This window comes from Penicillium robsamsonii (genome assembly GCF_028829455.1).
Source record: "Penicillium robsamsonii strain IBT 29466 chromosome Unknown utg000003l_segment0_segment0, whole genome shotgun sequence".
NCBI classification, from domain to species: Eukaryota; Fungi; Ascomycota; class Eurotiomycetes; order Eurotiales; family Aspergillaceae; genus Penicillium; species Penicillium robsamsonii.
The window spans coordinates 4,965,769-4,983,624 of record NW_026643221.1 but is presented as its reverse complement, the minus strand read 5'-3'; the positions used below and the strand labels follow the sequence as shown (position 1 = coordinate 4,983,624).

The 17,856-nt window shown below is 48.2% G+C and overlaps 6 protein-coding genes across 6 annotated transcripts; 3 read left to right on the top strand and 3 right to left on the bottom strand.

Annotated features, from left to right (window-relative positions):
• Window positions 1–1,188: 1,188 nt before the first annotated feature.
• On the bottom strand, window positions 1,189–2,314 carry N7447_006648 (Aldo/keto reductase subgroup; the record flags this gene model as incomplete). Its single annotated transcript, XM_057230910.1, has 3 exons — window positions 1,189–1,234; window positions 1,284–1,823; window positions 1,875–2,314. 3 exons carry the CDS (start codon window positions 2,312–2,314, stop codon window positions 1,189–1,191), a joined length of 1,026 nt encoding a protein of 341 aa, XP_057086000.1.
• A 377-nt stretch (window positions 2,315–2,691) lies between these two features.
• N7447_006647 (Zn(II)2Cys6 transcription factor domain-containing protein) lies at window positions 2,692–4,511 on the top strand (the record flags this gene model as incomplete). The annotated part of the gene is made up of 2 exons (XM_057230909.1): window positions 2,692–2,750; window positions 2,798–4,511. 2 exons carry the CDS (start codon window positions 2,692–2,694, stop codon window positions 4,509–4,511), a joined length of 1,773 nt encoding a protein of 590 aa, XP_057085999.1.
• A 311-nt stretch (window positions 4,512–4,822) lies between these two features.
• N7447_006646 (TFIIH/NER complex subunit TFB2) lies at window positions 4,823–6,378 on the bottom strand (the record flags this gene model as incomplete). The annotated part of the gene is made up of 3 exons (XM_057230908.1): window positions 4,823–6,053; window positions 6,116–6,203; window positions 6,255–6,378. 3 exons carry the CDS (start codon window positions 6,376–6,378, stop codon window positions 4,823–4,825), a joined length of 1,443 nt encoding a protein of 480 aa, XP_057085998.1.
• A 207-nt stretch (window positions 6,379–6,585) lies between these two features.
• N7447_006645 (PaaI family thioesterase) lies at window positions 6,586–7,682 on the top strand (the record flags this gene model as incomplete). The annotated part of the gene is made up of 10 exons (XM_057230907.1): window positions 6,586–6,612; window positions 6,677–6,717; window positions 6,796–6,808; window positions 6,872–6,937; window positions 7,044–7,086; window positions 7,154–7,225; window positions 7,286–7,332; window positions 7,397–7,415; window positions 7,486–7,564; window positions 7,613–7,682. The coding sequence occupies 10 exons, from the start codon at window positions 6,586–6,588 to the stop codon at window positions 7,680–7,682; spliced, it is 477 nt and encodes a 158-aa protein (XP_057085997.1).
• Window positions 7,683–8,058: 376 nt separating this feature from the next.
• On the bottom strand, window positions 8,059–12,411 carry N7447_006644 (RNA helicase aquarius; the record flags this gene model as incomplete). Its single annotated transcript, XM_057230906.1, has 5 exons — window positions 8,059–8,480; window positions 8,550–10,137; window positions 10,185–12,004; window positions 12,054–12,154; window positions 12,203–12,411. The coding sequence occupies 5 exons, from the start codon at window positions 12,409–12,411 to the stop codon at window positions 8,059–8,061; spliced, it is 4,140 nt and encodes a 1,379-aa protein (XP_057085996.1).
• A 406-nt stretch (window positions 12,412–12,817) lies between these two features.
• On the top strand, window positions 12,818–15,083 carry N7447_006643 (THO complex subunit THO1/HPR1; the record flags this gene model as incomplete). Its single annotated transcript, XM_057230905.1, has 4 exons — window positions 12,818–13,060; window positions 13,115–13,193; window positions 13,244–13,362; window positions 13,413–15,083. 4 exons carry the CDS (start codon window positions 12,818–12,820, stop codon window positions 15,081–15,083), a joined length of 2,112 nt encoding a protein of 703 aa, XP_057085995.1.
• Window positions 15,084–17,856: the final 2,773 nt, after the last annotated feature.

Sequence of the window (17,856 nt, the reverse complement as noted above, 5' to 3'; positions counted from 1 at the left end):
AGCAACAAAGGAACTATTGTCCATTGGCCACTTTTAGTTCATTCGGCAATGACAGGATTGATCAGCCCTAGACCTGGGTTCTTCAAGGGCATCATAATACAGTGTGGCAATAAACTCCGTTCTGCATATTCTGCAAGCCAATAACGCAGCCACGGTGCCTTGTTGCATTGACCTCCCATGAAGAAACTTTCTACAGGGTTGTAAGCAAGCCGTTGATGGGTAAATAACAAAGGACTTGTCGATTGGCCACTTTTAGTACATCCCACGCCTGCAGGACTGATCTACCCGATCTAGATAGAGCTGAAGACTTGCTGTTTATCGGCTATTTGGAGTACATAATCTTATGCTTGACTCCAATTAGTCACTATAAGGTCAGGGTATTGCCACTGTCTACTAGTTTTAGTGATTGGCGCAATATCCGAAACGATGTCTAAATTTGATTTCATATGCATGTAAGATTTGCTAATGCGCTAATATTTTATACAGGCATTGGCCTTGATTGGCCAATACAAGTTCACAACCCTATGAGTTACTGGGCAATTCTAGTATTATGAATATGTTACTTTCAAGTGCTAATGTTAAATAGGGGGCCAAATATGAACATGATGTAATATAAGCCGAATCCTTGAAATTCTGTAAATCTTCAACGCGGCTATCCCTTCCCTTTATGACCCGAGGTGTGAAGATATGCATCTCTATCTCGTTACTTGCGGAATATATTATTGGATATCACTTAGTATTATGGCTTGGCCATCATAACTCACAATGTAAAACAACTAACAACTTAGAAGTACCAAAAAGTATGTATGACTATGGAAGGAAAGATTCATCTGACTTGGAGAAAAGTCCTGACAAACAGGGTCTCAATCAGCCATTCCTCCAATAATACATGGATGTACTGGAAATGCCCAGCCAAAATGAGAAGATTTTGAGTACCTCCTAAAACATTCACAACCTTGGTGAGGTAGAATCAATTATATATGTTCGCATGACACTAACCCTCCATACACCTTTTTTGAAAGGAATTAGTATCCAGGGGATTTACCCCTGGTAGAATACTGGTCCCAATCTAGTTGTGTACCCCATACTATTGGCCTATAATGATGCCTGAGGGGTATGACATCAGCCTAGAATCCACGACAACAAACGCAAATACTTGTAGATCACAAGTAGATTAGAGAGGCCCCGTCAGACCTCGAGTGGCGGAGTATCACCAAACACGCAGTCCATCATCCTGAAATAATATTAGCACATCATCACGAATTACAAAGATATAAACCCACACAGCAGGATACCGCGATCCAGGAATCTCAGTTCGCTCGATCAACGCCCGGATATCTTTCAGCTCCGTATCCGTCAAAGTAAGAGAGACAGAATTGGTATTCTCATCAAGATTCTTGATCGACTTTGTTCCGGGGATAGGAATGACGTCAGAGCCTTGAGCAAGAAGCCATGCGATGGCAACTTGGGCAGGAGTGCTGCCGTGGTTATTGGCAACATCTTTCAACCCCTGAACTAGTTCAAGGATTTTTGGAAAGTGTTCCTGTGCATACTTGGGTAAGATGCGGCGGAAATCAGTTTCGGGAATATCGGAGAACGATTGAATCTGGCCAGTCAAAATGCCTCGGCCAACAGGACTATAGGCAATAACAGCGATACCAAGTTCACGACAGGTAGTCAAAATCTCGGTGGTGGACGATTCAATGTCCACTGCGAATGGACTGTATTCCACTTGGTATGCGGCAATAGGGTGGACAGCATGGGCACGGCGCAGAGTTGCAGCAGAACATTCAGATAATCCAAGATGGGTGATCTTGCCTTGCCTAATGGTGTATTAGCGACAGAGTCGCTTGATCTGAAGGGATGTGGCTTACTTCTTCAGCTCAACCATAGCCTCGATGGTCTTTTCAATGGGCGTTACACCATCAACCCGATGGCAGTAGTAAAGATCAATTGTCTCAACCCCGAGTTTCTTCAGACTTTTCTCACAAGCAGCCTTGATATACTCCGGGTCAGAGCGGAGGGTCTGAACACCCTTGGCGATGTCGAATTGGATCGCAAACTTGGTGGCCAGGAATATATCCTTGCGGTTTCCTGACTTCTTCACCCACTCTCCCACTGCATCTTCACTGTCGAAGTACAGGTCGGCTGTATCCCAGAATCGTGCACCGATCGCATGAGCATGCTCGAGGAAGGCTACCTTGTCTTCGAGAGAACCGGCAGATCCATACGTACCTCCGATGCTCATGAGCCCAAGACCAACTGCAGGAATTTGGGGACCGTTACGGCCAAGGGACCGGGTTGGAAGAGACATGGCTAGAGTGATATCAAAGAGAATCCGAGGAAGCAGATGTGAACAGTAGAAGTAGAATCTTGAGGATTGTGGTGAAAGAAGAACATGGGCATCAACAGAACTATTTATATTTGTACACGGCTAGTTTCTTCGATTCTAACGCCGAATATCATCGAATCCATCCACCGGAGTCCTTTACAAAGGGCGTCATTTGCAGTATCTAAATGGAGATGTACATGGGCCTTCAATAGCCAGCCAATTAAAACTCTTCAAAAGCGAGCTCACCAATCAGGTCATAGCGCAGTTAAATATTAACTCCGATCATCTGCCAAGAACTTCGGAATCCACTTGTGTATTCCTGGGGTGAGATTATGTTCTCTTATTCCTCAACTGCTGGCATGCACGGGCACGTCCCATTATCCCGCAAAAAGGCCAAAACAGGCTGCAAGACATGCAAGTAAGTATTTGCCCATCCTCATTCTAGCACTATCTAACTAGATCAAGAATTCGCCGGGTCAAATGTGACGAAGGCCGGCCAGCTTGCCGACGTTGTGTATCAACCAGCCGAGTCTGCGATGGCTATGGCATCTGGGGAGGAGGTGGAACTCCCTACGGACAGCCACATACCAGCCGTGCTCTATCAATCTACTGTACACCGGTTGCAGTTGGCAACCTCAGCCACGAGGAACAGCTGTGCTTCGACTGGCTGATCAAGCGAACCGCAAAGAAGTTCGCTGGTTTATTTCCATCTGACTTCTGGGAGTCCTTGATATTTCAAGCTAGCGCGCAGGAACCCGCTGTGCGCCACGCTGTCATTGCCTTGTCGTCTACACATCGGTCCCAGCAGGAATATGCCGCCTTGCCGAATAAATACGACGAAGAGTGTTTCACTCTTCGACAATATAACAAAGCAATTCAACACCTCCGCACCAACGCAACCAACGATAGCCACTCTCTCCGAGTAGCGCTGATTACATGCATGCTCTTTATCACCCTAGAATACATGCGCGGGCAGTATCAGATGGCGGGTGCACATCTCCAATATGGCATGAAACTTCTCTCCGATATATCCACACCACGCCCTCCGTCATCCATGGTGCCGACTACTCTGCCTCCTGAAGAAGACTTCGCCTATAATGCCCTAGTTGACGCCTATGTCCGACTAGGCATTCAATCGGCCATGTTCGGCCACGTGCCTTCACACGTGTATATTGTAACAAAAGACCCGCTGCCTACCAGTCTTCCTTATATATTCAGCTCGCTCCTAGAAGCAAGACGCGCCCTAGACGACCTCCTGAACAGAGTTCACTGTCTAAAAAAGCATTACCATGACCACCACGCATCCCAGACACCAACCAGCAAGCAACAAATGCTCAACACACAAAGTAGAATCCTCGCAGACCTATCTCTCTGGGGCAAAACATACAAAATCTCAGTCGCACGCCTTGAAACCAACAAGATATCAGGGAAGCACCACATCGGCTACCTCCTCCTACGGGTGCACTACGAAATGGCAGTAATAATGGCCTCAGTCTGCCTCTCACCAGAAGAAACCGAGTCCGAGATGATATTTGACTCTTACACCGAGAACTTCATCAGAATAATGACCAGCTTCCTCGATATATGGAGAATCTGGACAACAACAACCTTCCGCGAAGAAGAGATCTTGGAGCTAGCTAACGCACCCGAAGACCTGAAAGCCATATTCCAGAGCTTCAAGGCAATGTCAGACATGGACGCGATCATCGAAACTTCTCTACTTGAACTCCTCGAAAATTCCTCCATATTCAGCCACTACCTGAAGACGCCAGACTGTGGCTCTAACGGGTTCACCGTTGAGATGGGGTACATCCCGCCTGTGTACTATACGGCTCTTAAATGTCGTGTCCCACAGTTCCGGCGGCAGGCTGTGAGGGCGCTGAGGGCTGCGCCGCATCGGGAGGGGGTATGGAATGGTTTGCTTTTGGCGGATGTTTTGGAGGAGATTATTAGGATCGAAGAGGGGGATTTTTATGCTGGTAGTGCGTGTGTTAATTCGCCTGTTGGGAATATTCTGCCTACGGATGAGGATTTGCTTGTGCCAAAGGTGCCAGCTGAGGCGAGAGTCTCGGATGTTAGGGTTCTTCTGCCGGACGATATTTCTGGGGATATCTATGTTAGTTATCGGAAGGTCGTAAGTGATGAGTGGGTGACTTTCATGCGGAAGATTGGTGTATAGTTGGTGGGGTCGTCATTGCAATGATAATGTGTGGATGTAGCCCACCTAGGGTTGCTGTTTATAATTCGAATGGAAGGTTTAGAGGTATAGGTAGCAGGTCCTGGCTTTCTTTTCATTGAAAGTCAACTGCATTCTCTTTTGATCATAATCTTCTTTCGTGGTTTATTGTACAATTTTATATCACAGCCGTGTAAACAGCCATGGGTCATGATTTCGTAACATGCTTTCCAGTATTCATAACACCCCATAGATCTTGTTTCCTGCTCTTCCAGATTCATAATGACCGAAGTCCTGTGCCTTGCATTACTATGTTACTTTCCGCCTACCTTTTGACTCCGCAAAAATGCAGCCACCTGCTCATGCCTCGTGACAAAGAACATGCGCTTCCGATCTGACTTCCAAACCAACACACCAATCTCCGCGGCATACTGGCAAGGAGCCTGGTATTCGGTCAAGCTGGTGAAATCCTTGAACAAAAAGCCTGCCGTGGCCCGGAGACGGTCCCGCTCTAGCTGCCACAGTCTGATCTGATCTGTCACGGTAGGCGGGAGCACAGATGCTGGGACACCCTTGCCGCTAGATTGTGCGGCACTGTGTTTCCGCAGCTGTGGGTGCGCGTGCGATAATAGGTATGAGATGATTTGATCAGCAGTGATTCCCATCTCAATGGCTCGGCGGACAGACTGTCTGGTGATTTTGCCGGTGACTAGATTGGGGAAGCGGTATTTGAGGTTTGTGAAGAGCGAGATGAGGGATATTTGTAGGGGTGACGAGGTGTAGGCATAGAGTCGGTAGTTGGTTTCGATGATGATGAACCCGGAGCCAGCACCACCAGACGGCCCCGCTGGGCCAGTGAGGGAACCTGTGACAGGGTTGCTCAGGGCGCTCGAGTCGGATGTAAGTGTAGTTGCAAGACGCGTAGGATAAAAGCGCGTCGCATCGGCGTCTTCCTGGTAGACAATACCAAAATCGGCAAGGTCCGTGAGAGTGCGAAGTTGGTTGGGCGTCATGTGGCTCTTATCATAAGACGATCCAAGTTCCAGGCTGCTCAGGAGAAACAGGAATGAGAGAACCTCGACGCTATCCATTCCGATGGCCTCGGCGCTCTCGACATAAAGAATCAAGATATGCCAGACCTGCGTGTTCACGTCCTGGAGCACAAATCCGAATCCGTCTTTGGTGATATCGACACGGTTGCCTCGGATTTCAACTAGGTGTCCCGCTTGGAGAAGCTGTTTGACACCCTTGCTCAAATTGACCGCATCGCGCTGTCCACTCAGGGCACTCGTTCCAACCATGTACCCCATAACACCTTCCCACTGTCGTCTAGCATATTCGTCCAAATCGGCGATCGAGGTCAGGTTGTGTTCTGGGGTTTGGGAGAATACACCGAAAGAGTGAGAGTCCTCGGCGCCCATCAAAGCTTGTCGAAGCGAAGCAGCGAATGGGTTGGTGACCATGTACGCGCGGACATTTTCACTTGTGAGGGTCGTAGATAGAATGTGAAGTCGGCCCAGTATTGAAAGCGCATTATCCCGTTCCCTTTTGCGAATACGGTCAGTAAATGAATGGCTGGAGCCAGGCCCATCAGATAAGCCACTCACTTCTTGCTCTCTGAGTTGACCCAAACTTCCAGATCAGCTGTCGGAAGAGGGTCCTTTAGATAGAGTAGAGCCATCACAAAGCATTTTGCTACATTCAGTGTTAGCACAACGTTCTTTTGTGTGAGGAAGCTCAATGTACCTAGATCAGGCAGCATGCGCCGGAAGATCGCGAGGGCTGTGGATGGCTGTTGGTATAATTTATAAAAAGTCGTCCCAGGAAGCCCCTCCAGGTACTCCAGAGGACGGGATGTTGCACTCGCCATAGTGAGCTGTGAGAAACCAAGTTCTCAAGCAACTGAGGAGAATAAGGTGCCTAGGTGAAGTGGTTGAGTGAAATGACGCTGGTACGGTGACCGAAGCGGCCATAAAGTGCAGCTCCGGGATGCTCTCGAACCGCCGGGTCAAGCACGTTGTACTTGTTAACCCTCCCTATATCATTCTACTTCCAAGACATTTGTCACTTTTGAGATATGGCTTCTCTTAAATTTGTCCGCTCGGTAATTTTCAGTGCCTTCGTTACCTACCATCCACTGTTTTACTAATATATCTCGCTATCTATAGGTGTGGGAGTCTTTCCGAGCTACCTCGGGTCTGGAGCCGCGGTATGGAATGCGTCCCAACTTGCTTCTACCTCTGAAATATTAGAGAAAAACTAACATCTCACTTCAATTTGGTTACAGACTGTTGAATAATGTAAGTCTAAGTCTTTCTCCTAATATATAGTTACATTGAAGGTATCACTAACATCTACTATAGCTCCGCGTTACAGCAGCCAGGCCCGGTGTGGTCAACTTTGAGCTGGATATTCAGAAGGAGCATACAGTATGTCTCTTTTTTCTTACATTATCTCCAGCAAATATCTTTAGAATCTTCTTATAGACCCAGCTTCTTACATGGATCGTTTGTCTCTAACATCTATTTCATTTAGAACCGCTTGAATATCCTCCACGGAGGCACCATTGCGAGCATGGGTAAGAGATCCTTGTACATGAATAAAAACTGTGTGAATTGGCTAAAAATTGCTAAAAATTGCGCTAGTGGACCTCGGAGGCTCGTTGGCTGTGGCATCTCGTGGCTTGTTTGCAACGGGTGTATCAACGGACCTAAATGGTAAGTCTATACGATGGGTATCAGATCTAAATTCTCTGTTTCTAATCAAATTTTCTCAAGTCACGTACTTGAATTCAGGTGGCAAAGTTGGTGACCGAATCTTGGCCGTATGTCTTTCTCCCTCTTGCTTTTCTTCTCTATTCCCAAACGGGTACTAACTGTCGACCTTAGGAGGTGACCTGTGATAAATGTGCGCTACCTGACTTACACACGTCTCTTTTGCTTAATATTTTGTCCATCAACTAATTAGCCGCGATTAGTTGGCAAGACGCTTGCTTTCACGAACATCAAGTTCACAAACCCCAACGGTCATGTCGTTGCCCGTGGGAGCCACACGAAGTGCGTATCCTATCCTATTACCGAAATCAAACTGCTAATGTCGCTTAGGTATGTAGCCCAGGCTTGGAAAGACCCCAATAACATTGTGGAAGAAATGAACAAGCTTAAGGGTGAATGAGGGCGAAATTGGGGGTTAAGATCGATAAAACTGGAGCCTTTTGGTCGAACAAGTCTCCTACTATACAAGTCATTGAGAAAGACGGCCAGAGAAAAGTAAGATCAGTCGACATTCAACAAATCCGAGCTATCAGCGAAGACTGATTATAGAAGACAACAAGTCTGTTCATATCCCCAAATTATACTATACCATTCTGTCTGAGAGCAGAAATTTCATGTTCATATAATTTACTGAATGCTACTGTGTAGTAAATAACCCTGGGAGCTGTAAAATGAACTGCTCATTCAACGCCCTCTCAGAATAAGTAGTAGAAAATGTGGAGTCCCAACGAACTCCTTTATTGAGTATTGCTGTACCATTTTAACTTGCAGACAATTCATACAATATCTTCATCCCCGTCATCAGCCTCCATGGTCTCATCCTCGTCCAAATAGTCATCTTCGCCAGCCGGCGCCGCATCTTCGATGGTGATATCTCCATCACCCATAGCCTTAACCTTGGCCTGCGTCATCTCAAACACATACTGTCCAAGGTGCTCGAGACTCTCCATTGGCGTGCCCTCAATAGCGACGCTAGCCTGCCGCGACGATGGGAACATCTCGCCAGGGGCGAGCATGAGCTTATCCGGTCGTTGCAGAAGAAGATCGAATGCGGGCTTGAGTTCGTAGCACGACTCGAAGACTTCTCGCCGGCCGAGAATATACAGGCCCAGTCGTGCGCGGGAGAGGGCTACAGTCAGACGGCGGACGTCGCGCAGGTACCCGACGCTACGGGTTCGGGTGAGAGAAAGGATTATGTCTAGAAATTTGTTAGCAATTCCAATATTTTGAGTTACGTAAATACGCTTTGAGAGAAAATCAAACTCACAATCATTCTGCTCTCCCTGGTAGCGATCCACCGTCGTCACAATCTTGGGCATTCCAAACATCGGGTTCTTGCCACAGCGGTGACTCAAAACATCCCGGATCAAAGCTGTCTGCCCAGCATATGTGGCTAAGATCGAGATTTTAGATGCAGGGTAGCCCAGGAGTCGCATGTATTGATACATGGCCACTGCGTACTCCGCTTCACCCAAATTCTGGATAAAGTGAGGTGTTGGCTCTCGCTCTCCAGAGCCCTGATAGTCGGGGACGTTGATGAACTGGTAGTCGAACTGGAAACCGGCATTGGCCTGCTGGTACTCGGGGGCAGTTTCAACCACTGGAAGGTCTCCGAGTTCCTTGTACCGCCAGCGGAAGAGCTCTGCGATGCTAGGTCGTGCGCGTCCCTGCTTGTCCAAGTTGATCACTGGGACACCCAGTCGTGCCAGTCGCAAGAAGAGACTTTGCTCGAAGTGGGCATATTGACGGAAAGCCATGTTCTGAATAATGGGTGAGTTCTGGTGGTGATCACCACAGAGAACAACACGCTTGAGAGGAAGTTCGCCGTTCTTCACGTTTTGCAGAGCATTGGGGATGAAACTCTCAACTTCAGTAATCTGCGCGGCTTCTTCCATGACCACATTGTCGTAGTGGAAACCTAGATCGGCAATTTCTTGCCGGCGCATAGCTGCGTGGGTCGAGGTCATCGCGATAATTCGGGCTTCCTTCACGAGGAGATAGTTCGCTTTATCGCGAGGTTGTCTCAAGATCTCGAATGGCCGGATGTCTTCCAACTCAGTGAAGATTCGAGCAATGTGACGTTGGCAACCTGCAGCAGTGTCGATGATCGCCTCCTTCGCGGCTTCGGCTTCGAATAGGGGCTGGGGAGCGTTTGCAAAGTATGAGTGGAACGGGAAGGATGCGACAATCTCTTCATTTGATATTCCTTCGGAATTGGCTCGATCCCAGAATTGGGTCCATGCTGGCTGCACGTAAACTGTATTGAAGTAACCTGCAGTCTCGCATGAATTCCCATGTGCACCCTCGACCCCAATCGATGCTGCCAAGCGCATCACTTCTGACAAGTATTGATTGCGATTGTCAAGGAAAGATTCAACTCGTCCATATTTGCTGTAGTTGGAATCGGTGTCCAATTCTTCCTCGCCGTGACCCAGTCGCAACAAGTGCCGTTCATCAATATCCAGGGCAATGATTTTCTGGAATAATTGATTGAGGGCTTGGTTGCTGTGTGCAATGAGTAGCGTCCGTTCATTGGGGAAGTTGTGGTAAATGTTGTTGATGATTTGGGTGGTGACATCAGTCTTTCCAGTACCAGGCGGTCCCACAATGACGGTGAGTCCCGGCTGTGTTCCAGATGCGATGGCTTCCACTTGAGCGGGGGTGAATCGTATTTTGTTCAATTTGGGAGCGTCGACGGGGTAAGGGCCAGGGTTTGGGGGCTTGTATGTGGAAACACGCATACTGCTAGGCGCCAACTCTATTTCTGCAGCTTGTTCCCGGCGTCGCTTCTTCGGCGCATGAGGCTCTGCTGCAGGGTCTTGATCAACATATTCAATAACGTAGGGGGGCCAAAGCTGGCATTCTCAGCCCCCGAAGGCTCAATGCCCGGCAAGCTTTCCACCAAATGAGACCAATCCAAAAATGTGTCTCGGAAGTCGACAGTCCTAAGTCGGTTTGGCAGCTGTGTGTATCGAGCACTAGCGGGATCTCCATAGCCTAGGAAGATGTCCTGGAGCCATGAAGGAAGCGTCATATCAGAGACAATAAGCTTTTGCATCGTTTGGAGAATTGACTTGAAGTTATTTTCCCTGCCCTTTCTCCGTGCAACTACGTTGATGAGGGGATAAATGTCCGGTTTGCCGTGGGCCTGTTGGTCCTTGTCAGATTTGAATGCAGCCGCATCCAAGTTGACGATCAACCTCCTCGATCGTGCCCTGGACTGAGAGCCATTGGCCTGGCCAGGGTATTGTCGTAATGCGCGGCCTTGCTCGTCAAGGACCTGTACGATCTCAGCTGTTCGAAGATGGGTCATCCGAGGGGTTTCAGATGCACCTTGTTCCGACTGCGGCGAACTGGGCTGGACCACCAAAAGATAGACGACGTCGTCGGGACGGAGTGAGTCCCATTCTCTCCTAACATTATCTGCAAGCCTTCCCACCTCTATCGCAATCTCGGCTCGAACAAAAGCCGGATTTGTTGCCCCGACCTTTGGTGGTGCGACATCGATGATAGCAGGCTTTGAAATTGGAATGGCCATCCGAGAGAATCCCTCAAAATTGAGGCTTCCATCGCGTGCTGGTTTTGGTTGCATGCGTTTAACGAGAGACTCCATGTCCTTGCGGATTTGGAAGAATGCTTCTGATCGGTAGAGAAGGAAGGAGCGCCAAAGGAAATCTCCAAGGCTCAAATACTGGAGATTCAACTTTGGGATTGCCAGAGGCCTGGATCCGTCGTATGTCTCATTCCTCAACAAGGCCGGGTCGTAGAGAGTTTCTTCCGTCGGAAGCGGGCTCAACTTCTCGACAGCTTCTTGGAAGGGGACCTTACGTTCATAGGAAGATGCCAAAACTTCCAGATAGAACTGACGGTCTGGGGTGACGTGTGACGATTTTGGGTAGCTTGTGCGGAATCCTAGATGAGAGCAAAGGCTCTGAAGTTCTGACTCGTCTAGAGAAGATAGCTGACTCTCTAGATCCGCTCGCTTCTCAATTGACCCCATATTGGACAGCGCAAGAATCATGAGCTTGTCTTTGAAGAACTTCATCGAGGTTCTTTGCAGCTGGGCCAATTCCTGGCAATGCAGGTCGTAGACTCCTTGCGGAGAAAGAGCCTCGCCCGAGTAATCATCAATTGCAAATTCGACAAAATGCTTGAGAAGGCTGTGGAAGTCGCGGAGAAGGGCATTATCAGGCACACGGTAGAGCTGTGAAAGGCGAATAACCGACAGAAGATTGAGGTCCTTCAACAATGTGTTCACGTAGCGCCTAGTGGGAAGCTGACTTTCGAGATCAACCAAGAGCTCAAGGAATCGTTCACAGTATAGCAAGTTCTCAGCCTGGTCCTTTTCGGGTCCGTTCAACCTTTGAAGGAAATCCAAGAGCATTGTGTATAGCCATGAACGCTCGAATCGCATCTTTGCTTTCGCCGCTTCATCTCCAGCCTCGAATCGCTTCGCAGAGGCTCTCCATGCCTTCTTCAGTGTCGGGGCCTTTGCAATAATACGATCTCTAGTCTCCTCACTGGTCAGGTTGTGCCAGACCGAGATAGAAACGAGGGGCGCGCATTCTTTGCGGATCAGGACGTTCTCGAGCGACTGGAAGGCGCTGATAATAAACGATATTATAGCGAGTCGGGAGCGAGTCGGAAGTGAATGATCAATGCTCATCGAGAGAATACGGTGGAAGAGATTGGAGAAGTCATCGGCACGGTCGGAGAAGATATCTGCAATTGTCAGCTTCGCCGCATTATAGATCTTGTCGCATTGACTCACCCCATATCGGCAAGTGCTCGCGATGCTTCACGCTGACGATCAATGCAATCAACAGTACATGATGATTAGAAGCATCCTCTGTGTAAGTCGGCCAAAGGAACCTGTAAAACAGTTAGCGTTAGCCCTGCAGGCATAACTAGAGAACGTACTTCTCAAGAATGTTCAAGTTCTCTAGAATCAATAGTGACCGGCTGTTGAAAGCCTCTGCCTCCAAAGGATCCCACAATTGCTTTTTGATGACATCTGGTTTGGCCTTACGGACCTTCGTGTTCAGCCAGTGGGCCTTGGCTAGCTGCACCCACGGGCTTTCTTCACGAAAGTCCACCACTGTAGGCCTGGATTCGAGACTCTGCGCCATCGCAGGAGTCAATAGTTTCCTTAGCCTAATAAATTGGGGTTGGTCAAGGAGGGATGGATTGGCGCAGTCGGGAACATCTGAATTGGTGAAGCTGGGGGAGCTTTTTCCAAAAGTCTTGGCTTTGAGTTCCGCCGAGCCGCAGTTCTCAATCACTTCGATCACTTTGTTTCCCTCCTTTCTACACCCATCTAGGCTTTCTTCTTTCTCTTTTAACCCGTCTTCGAAGGACGATTGAGGAGACACTTGAGAAGAAGCCGAAGACTGCGATCAACGAAACATAAAGGCCCCCTAAAAAGACGCTCGAGAAGGCGCCTACAAACACGCTCGAAACAACACTCCGAGACAACACTCTCAGACAACCCCTCAAGAGTCCCTTACAAAAGCACTGTATTAGACGCTTCATAAAATGGCGAACGAGGAGGACGTTGCTGGTGTCCAGGTCTACAAAAGACTAGTGGACAGTCTCCTGGATCGCGCCGCGCAGGTCAAGCCCGACAAGCAGATCGAACCCCCTTTGACTGAAACACACCTGGGTGAATCGATATGGCAAGTCCCGTCTGAGGATGACAACGCTATAAAGCACTTGAGCCCACAGACTAAGGTTGCAGCCGTGGAAATCGCGTTTCGCGAGAAGTTCTATCGCATCTTGGTACGACCCATACGCAGCTCTAGTCCCCAGAGCATTATTAACAGTTCGCCATAGGCCTCGACTTCCATCGATGACCCTGCTTTCATTCAAATCTGGAACCTCCTTGACATTGTCTCGATATTCTCTGATAATGGTCAGTCTCCGCACTCCACCCGCAATCTATACGTCTCTAATAACCACCAGAGCAATGCGAACCCGGTCTGATTTTCTGGCTCATTGAAGAGCTCTTGGATAGCCAAACCATAAATGGCTGCCGCAAGGTGTTTGACTACTTAGAGTCCCGAAGGGAAAGGAACACCAAGGTCAGCACGACCCCTCAACTACTATATCTGTTGCAAAGCTGACCCCGCAGAAGAAACATTTCAAACAAAAAAGCTTAGTTATTCTACGATCATGTAACGAGCTCCTTCGCCGGCTCTCGCGCGCAGAAGATACAGTGTTTTGTGGCCGGGTGTTTATCTATCTCTTCCAAAGTTTCCCACTGGGAGACAAGAGTTCGGTTAACCTTCGTGGCGAGTTCCACTCTGAGAATGTTACAACTTTTGACGAAATTGCGAATGAGTCTACCGAGAAGCAGGAGCAGGATACAACAATGACTGAAGGTGCTGAACCCGCGGCACCTGGAGGGGCAGAGGCGGGTCAGGCTGAGATCCCTTCTCAACAAACGTCGAAGGTGCCCAAGGTTGTTGTTTCTACTGGTGATGGTAAGAAATCAGATGATGTCGACTTGAATGCTCTCTATCCGCTCTTCTGGAGCCTCCAGGCCTATTTCTCCGCACCGAGCAAGATGTTCGATGCTGAACGGTTTACATCATTCAAGACTGGAATGGAAGCCACGCTGGCTGCATTCAAGAACATCAACACTGAGATGGAAAACGAGAGTTCTGCTCGAGCCTCAGAAGATGCCCGCAAGTCGAACAAGCGCAAACGCATCGCGGATGGTACTGAAGTTGCCACCAGCTTCAACCCGAAGTACTTGACCAGCCGGGATCTGTTTGACCTCGAAATTAGCGATACTGCCTTCCGACGCCATGTTCTTGTCCAGGCTCTTATCCTCCTCGACTTTCTGCTTTCTCTCACATCAAAATCCAAATCACGTCTGGCCGATACGACGAACAAGTCCGTTCTCTATGGTTTCACTTTGAATGAGGAGGATACCAAATGGGCTATCAGCATGCGAAAAGGTATCGAGGGATATCTGCAACAAGGGCCTGGAGGCAAGTTCTACTATCGCATGGTGGATACGGTCTTGTCTCGAGACAAGAACTGGGTGCGGTGGAAAGCCGAGGGCTGTCCATTGATTGAACGACCGGCCATCTCGGCGGCGGAGTATACAGCTTCCCGCGAGCATGCCACCAAAGCGTATGCCAACAAGCGCCTTCGTCCGTCCCCCATGGGCTCTCTCGATTTGAAGTTCCTTGCCGACACCGAGGCGCTGGCCACTATCGAGCGTCTCAAGGAATCTGGTCGATATAGCGTTCCTTCCGCAGACTCGTTCTTGAAGGGCATCATGGATGATGAAATGGACATCGATATGGCGATGACCGACGAGGACAAAGCGATTGCTGAGGGTGCGAAAGCCAGCAAGTCCTGGCGTATCTTACGTCTTGCTGCGAAAGGAAAGCTTGCTGCATTTGACAAAATCGGAGAGGGCAACAATCTACAGGTCTTGTTCGAAAGTGCTACAGCGACTGAGGATAACAATGAGCTCAGTTCCTCTGGCGATACCAAGGATCTCCCCCAGTCCCTCGATGGAAGTCAGGACATGTCTGCCAAAGAGCCCGTCGGGGACAAAGAGCCCGCTGAAGCGGGCGAGGCTCCCGAATCCGAAGAACCTGTTCAGGACGAAGTCAAGACAGCTGACGAATCCGGGAGTGCTCAGGATCGACCCCAGAGCACAGATGACCAGGAAATGCAAGTTGAAAACAAAGACGTCATCAGCGAAGAACAAGCCATAGGCACCGATGACACTGAAGAGGCCCTTGCCGCCGCTAGCGCCTCGAAAGAGAACTCTGCCACCTAAAGCCATTGTGGCTTGAAGATATTTTGTTGGATACTTACTGGCTTTGATCCCCTTTTGTCCGGAGAAAATCGACCAATGGGCATCGCCTGGCGCAGTTACGCCGCGACCACATCCAGATTATCTAGGAAACTTGCAGGATTTCATGCGTCGATATCACGGCACCGTTGGTGCGTTGATCGGAGAGCGACATTACCACATCCGTGCACCTGCATTATCCGCGACATAGGATGATACAGCACTTGGTTTCTTTTCGAATACCAGAGTGCGTCCTAGGTCATTCCTGCAGGCACAGTCAACCCTTTATCTGGCCTAATTGGGGGTCATTTCACGAGCCTTTTTTTTTTTTTTTTTTTTTTCTATTTTTCTTTTTCAACAAAGCCCCCCTTCTTCAGAGTCCGGCTACATCGGAAGAGAATCGGAGAGGGACGTCGCTTAAACCGAAACAAAACAAAGTCCCAAATGGCCGGCACTGAACCGGATCTCGCATTCTACGGGAAGCGGGCCACTAGTAGAAGCGATGAAAGTTCATACCCGGGCAATGGAGAAAGAGACATTTAGCTAACGTGGAGACCAAGATTCTTCTGATCGGCAACTCTAATACAAATGACTTGAAAGGGTTCCTGCATGAAGTAAAGGAAACACGTTCTGTCCATGTGCTTCGGAAATCGCTAATTTCTCAGTGGCGTTGGCGTCGCAGCCATGTTTCACTTTTTTTCCATTTTTTTATTTTATCTTTATTTTTTGTATCAGTAAGAAACTAACAGTAAAATTAAGTGGCTTCATCAGAAACAAACCCAAAAACAAAAAAAAAGGAGAGAGAATATGGAGTACTCCGTCAGCCCGACATACCCTATACGACGGAGTACAGGAGAATCACATAAAACACCCCCCGAACCATTAGTTGCAGAAGTGGGCACTTTTTTTTTTTCCTTGTCCACTTGATACCCCCTTTTTCGTAAAGATGAATCCTTTCGACGGGGTAGTTCGTGACGATATAGTGCAATATAAGTACAATATAGAAATATGGTTCGAGAAGAGCAAGCGAAGCAAATCATCCCCCAAAAAGAAATCGCGCATTGATCGTCTGGGGCTCGGTGCACAATGCCTCTCCACCACACTAAAGGAAAAAAGACCACATGGAAAGTTCAACCGCCTGAACCACTATCGGTGCAAGCGTCGAGGTTGATCTCCACTGGTTATAACGGCCATGTGGTCCGATCTAATGCACTGGCCATGTGTGGGACTTATTGATATTCTACTATGTACGGACTACGGAGTATACATTGTCCCGAGTGGGTTTTGAGTGGATATAGAATTCTTTGAGAGGTCAGATACCCTGGAAGCGAGTTCCGTCTAGTCCCTTTTAGGCAAAAGTAGTTCCTTTCTAGATCGGGGTGTATATGTATACCCAGAATATACACAGATCATAGGTATATACCAGAAGCTGTTTAATATGCTGTTCTCTAGGTATATACAGTACTCCATGTGCCTGGATTTTTTTTTCCATAATTTTCAGGGTAAAAAAGAGACTCCTCTATGCTGCCAAGAGATCGGCTTGCGTCACCTACTTAATAATTCCTGGAGAATAATAAACACTAAGGTATGGAGCTTTTTATACAATCTAATATTTTGCACAGTAAAAGCTAAATGTTTTCGATCGTGCGATCTCGGTTTTCCCCGCACAGCACGTTCCAGAATGTTGGGAGATTACAAGGACACATCATACGGTGCGTGGGACCTTTTTTTTTTTTTTTTTTTTCCAGGGTCTTTCGAAAAGGCCTCTATTCGTCATCTTCGCGAGCCTCTCCGGGATCGAAGAAAAAAACGGCTCCGAGTTTTCTCCTCCGATGGCTCCACCTCTTTTGTTTTTTGTTTTTACTTGGATTTTGTATAGACACCTCAGGTATATGTTGATTTTGACCAGAATCCTATCTGATATCCGACCCGATGCCCTTCAGTTCCTTACTCCTGACCCACAACCTCTATATACTCATTTCACCTGCGACTCGAGTTGTTTCATATTGTGGAGATTTCCAGGGCTGTCTCTGACAACTACCGAGCCATGGAATTCTTCAAACCCCCTTAATTCCGTTCACAGGCCCGCTTAGTGAAGAAAAAAGAACTATCGAAATTTCTCTCGGACGAGGCTCTACAAAGGTTATATCGCCCCGATAAACTGGAGAAGTTTCAGGTCTTAATACTCTCTATATTGATTCGGCATTTGAATTTTTATCCCTTAATTCCATTCATTCTCCACCTCTCAACTCGCTTCTTTCCGAGGCATTGGAGTGGCGGGCAGCCCGCTGAGTGGTTCTCTTTTTGATAGCTTAGGGTACCGCTTATGGATCCCACGCCACTAACACAGCCGACTGGTCCCTTCCATATGGCCTGGTATGCGCGTTCCGGTCTGTAACGGCGTCCTAAGGACTGTTTTTTTTTTTGTTTTTTCTTTTACTCTATACAGATCCCGAGCTAAGATCCCACCTTCTTCAATATACGGAGTATTCCGAGATATACAAGCAAAGCATTGCCTCTCCTTTATCTCTGTTTTTTTTTTTCCCCTTTCCTCTTCCGGGTCTCAGGTCCCGCAGGACCCATACCATTTATCCTAGAGCTGAAGTTGACGCCCCCAGCCATTCAGCTTAGACCATAAATTCGCCACAGATCATATGTGAAGACTCGGCCATGGAGTGTGTACTCCGTATCGATTCTACAAGTTCTCTTACCCCGTATTCCGTTGAATTCTTTACCTATCACTTCGTATCCAGGGACG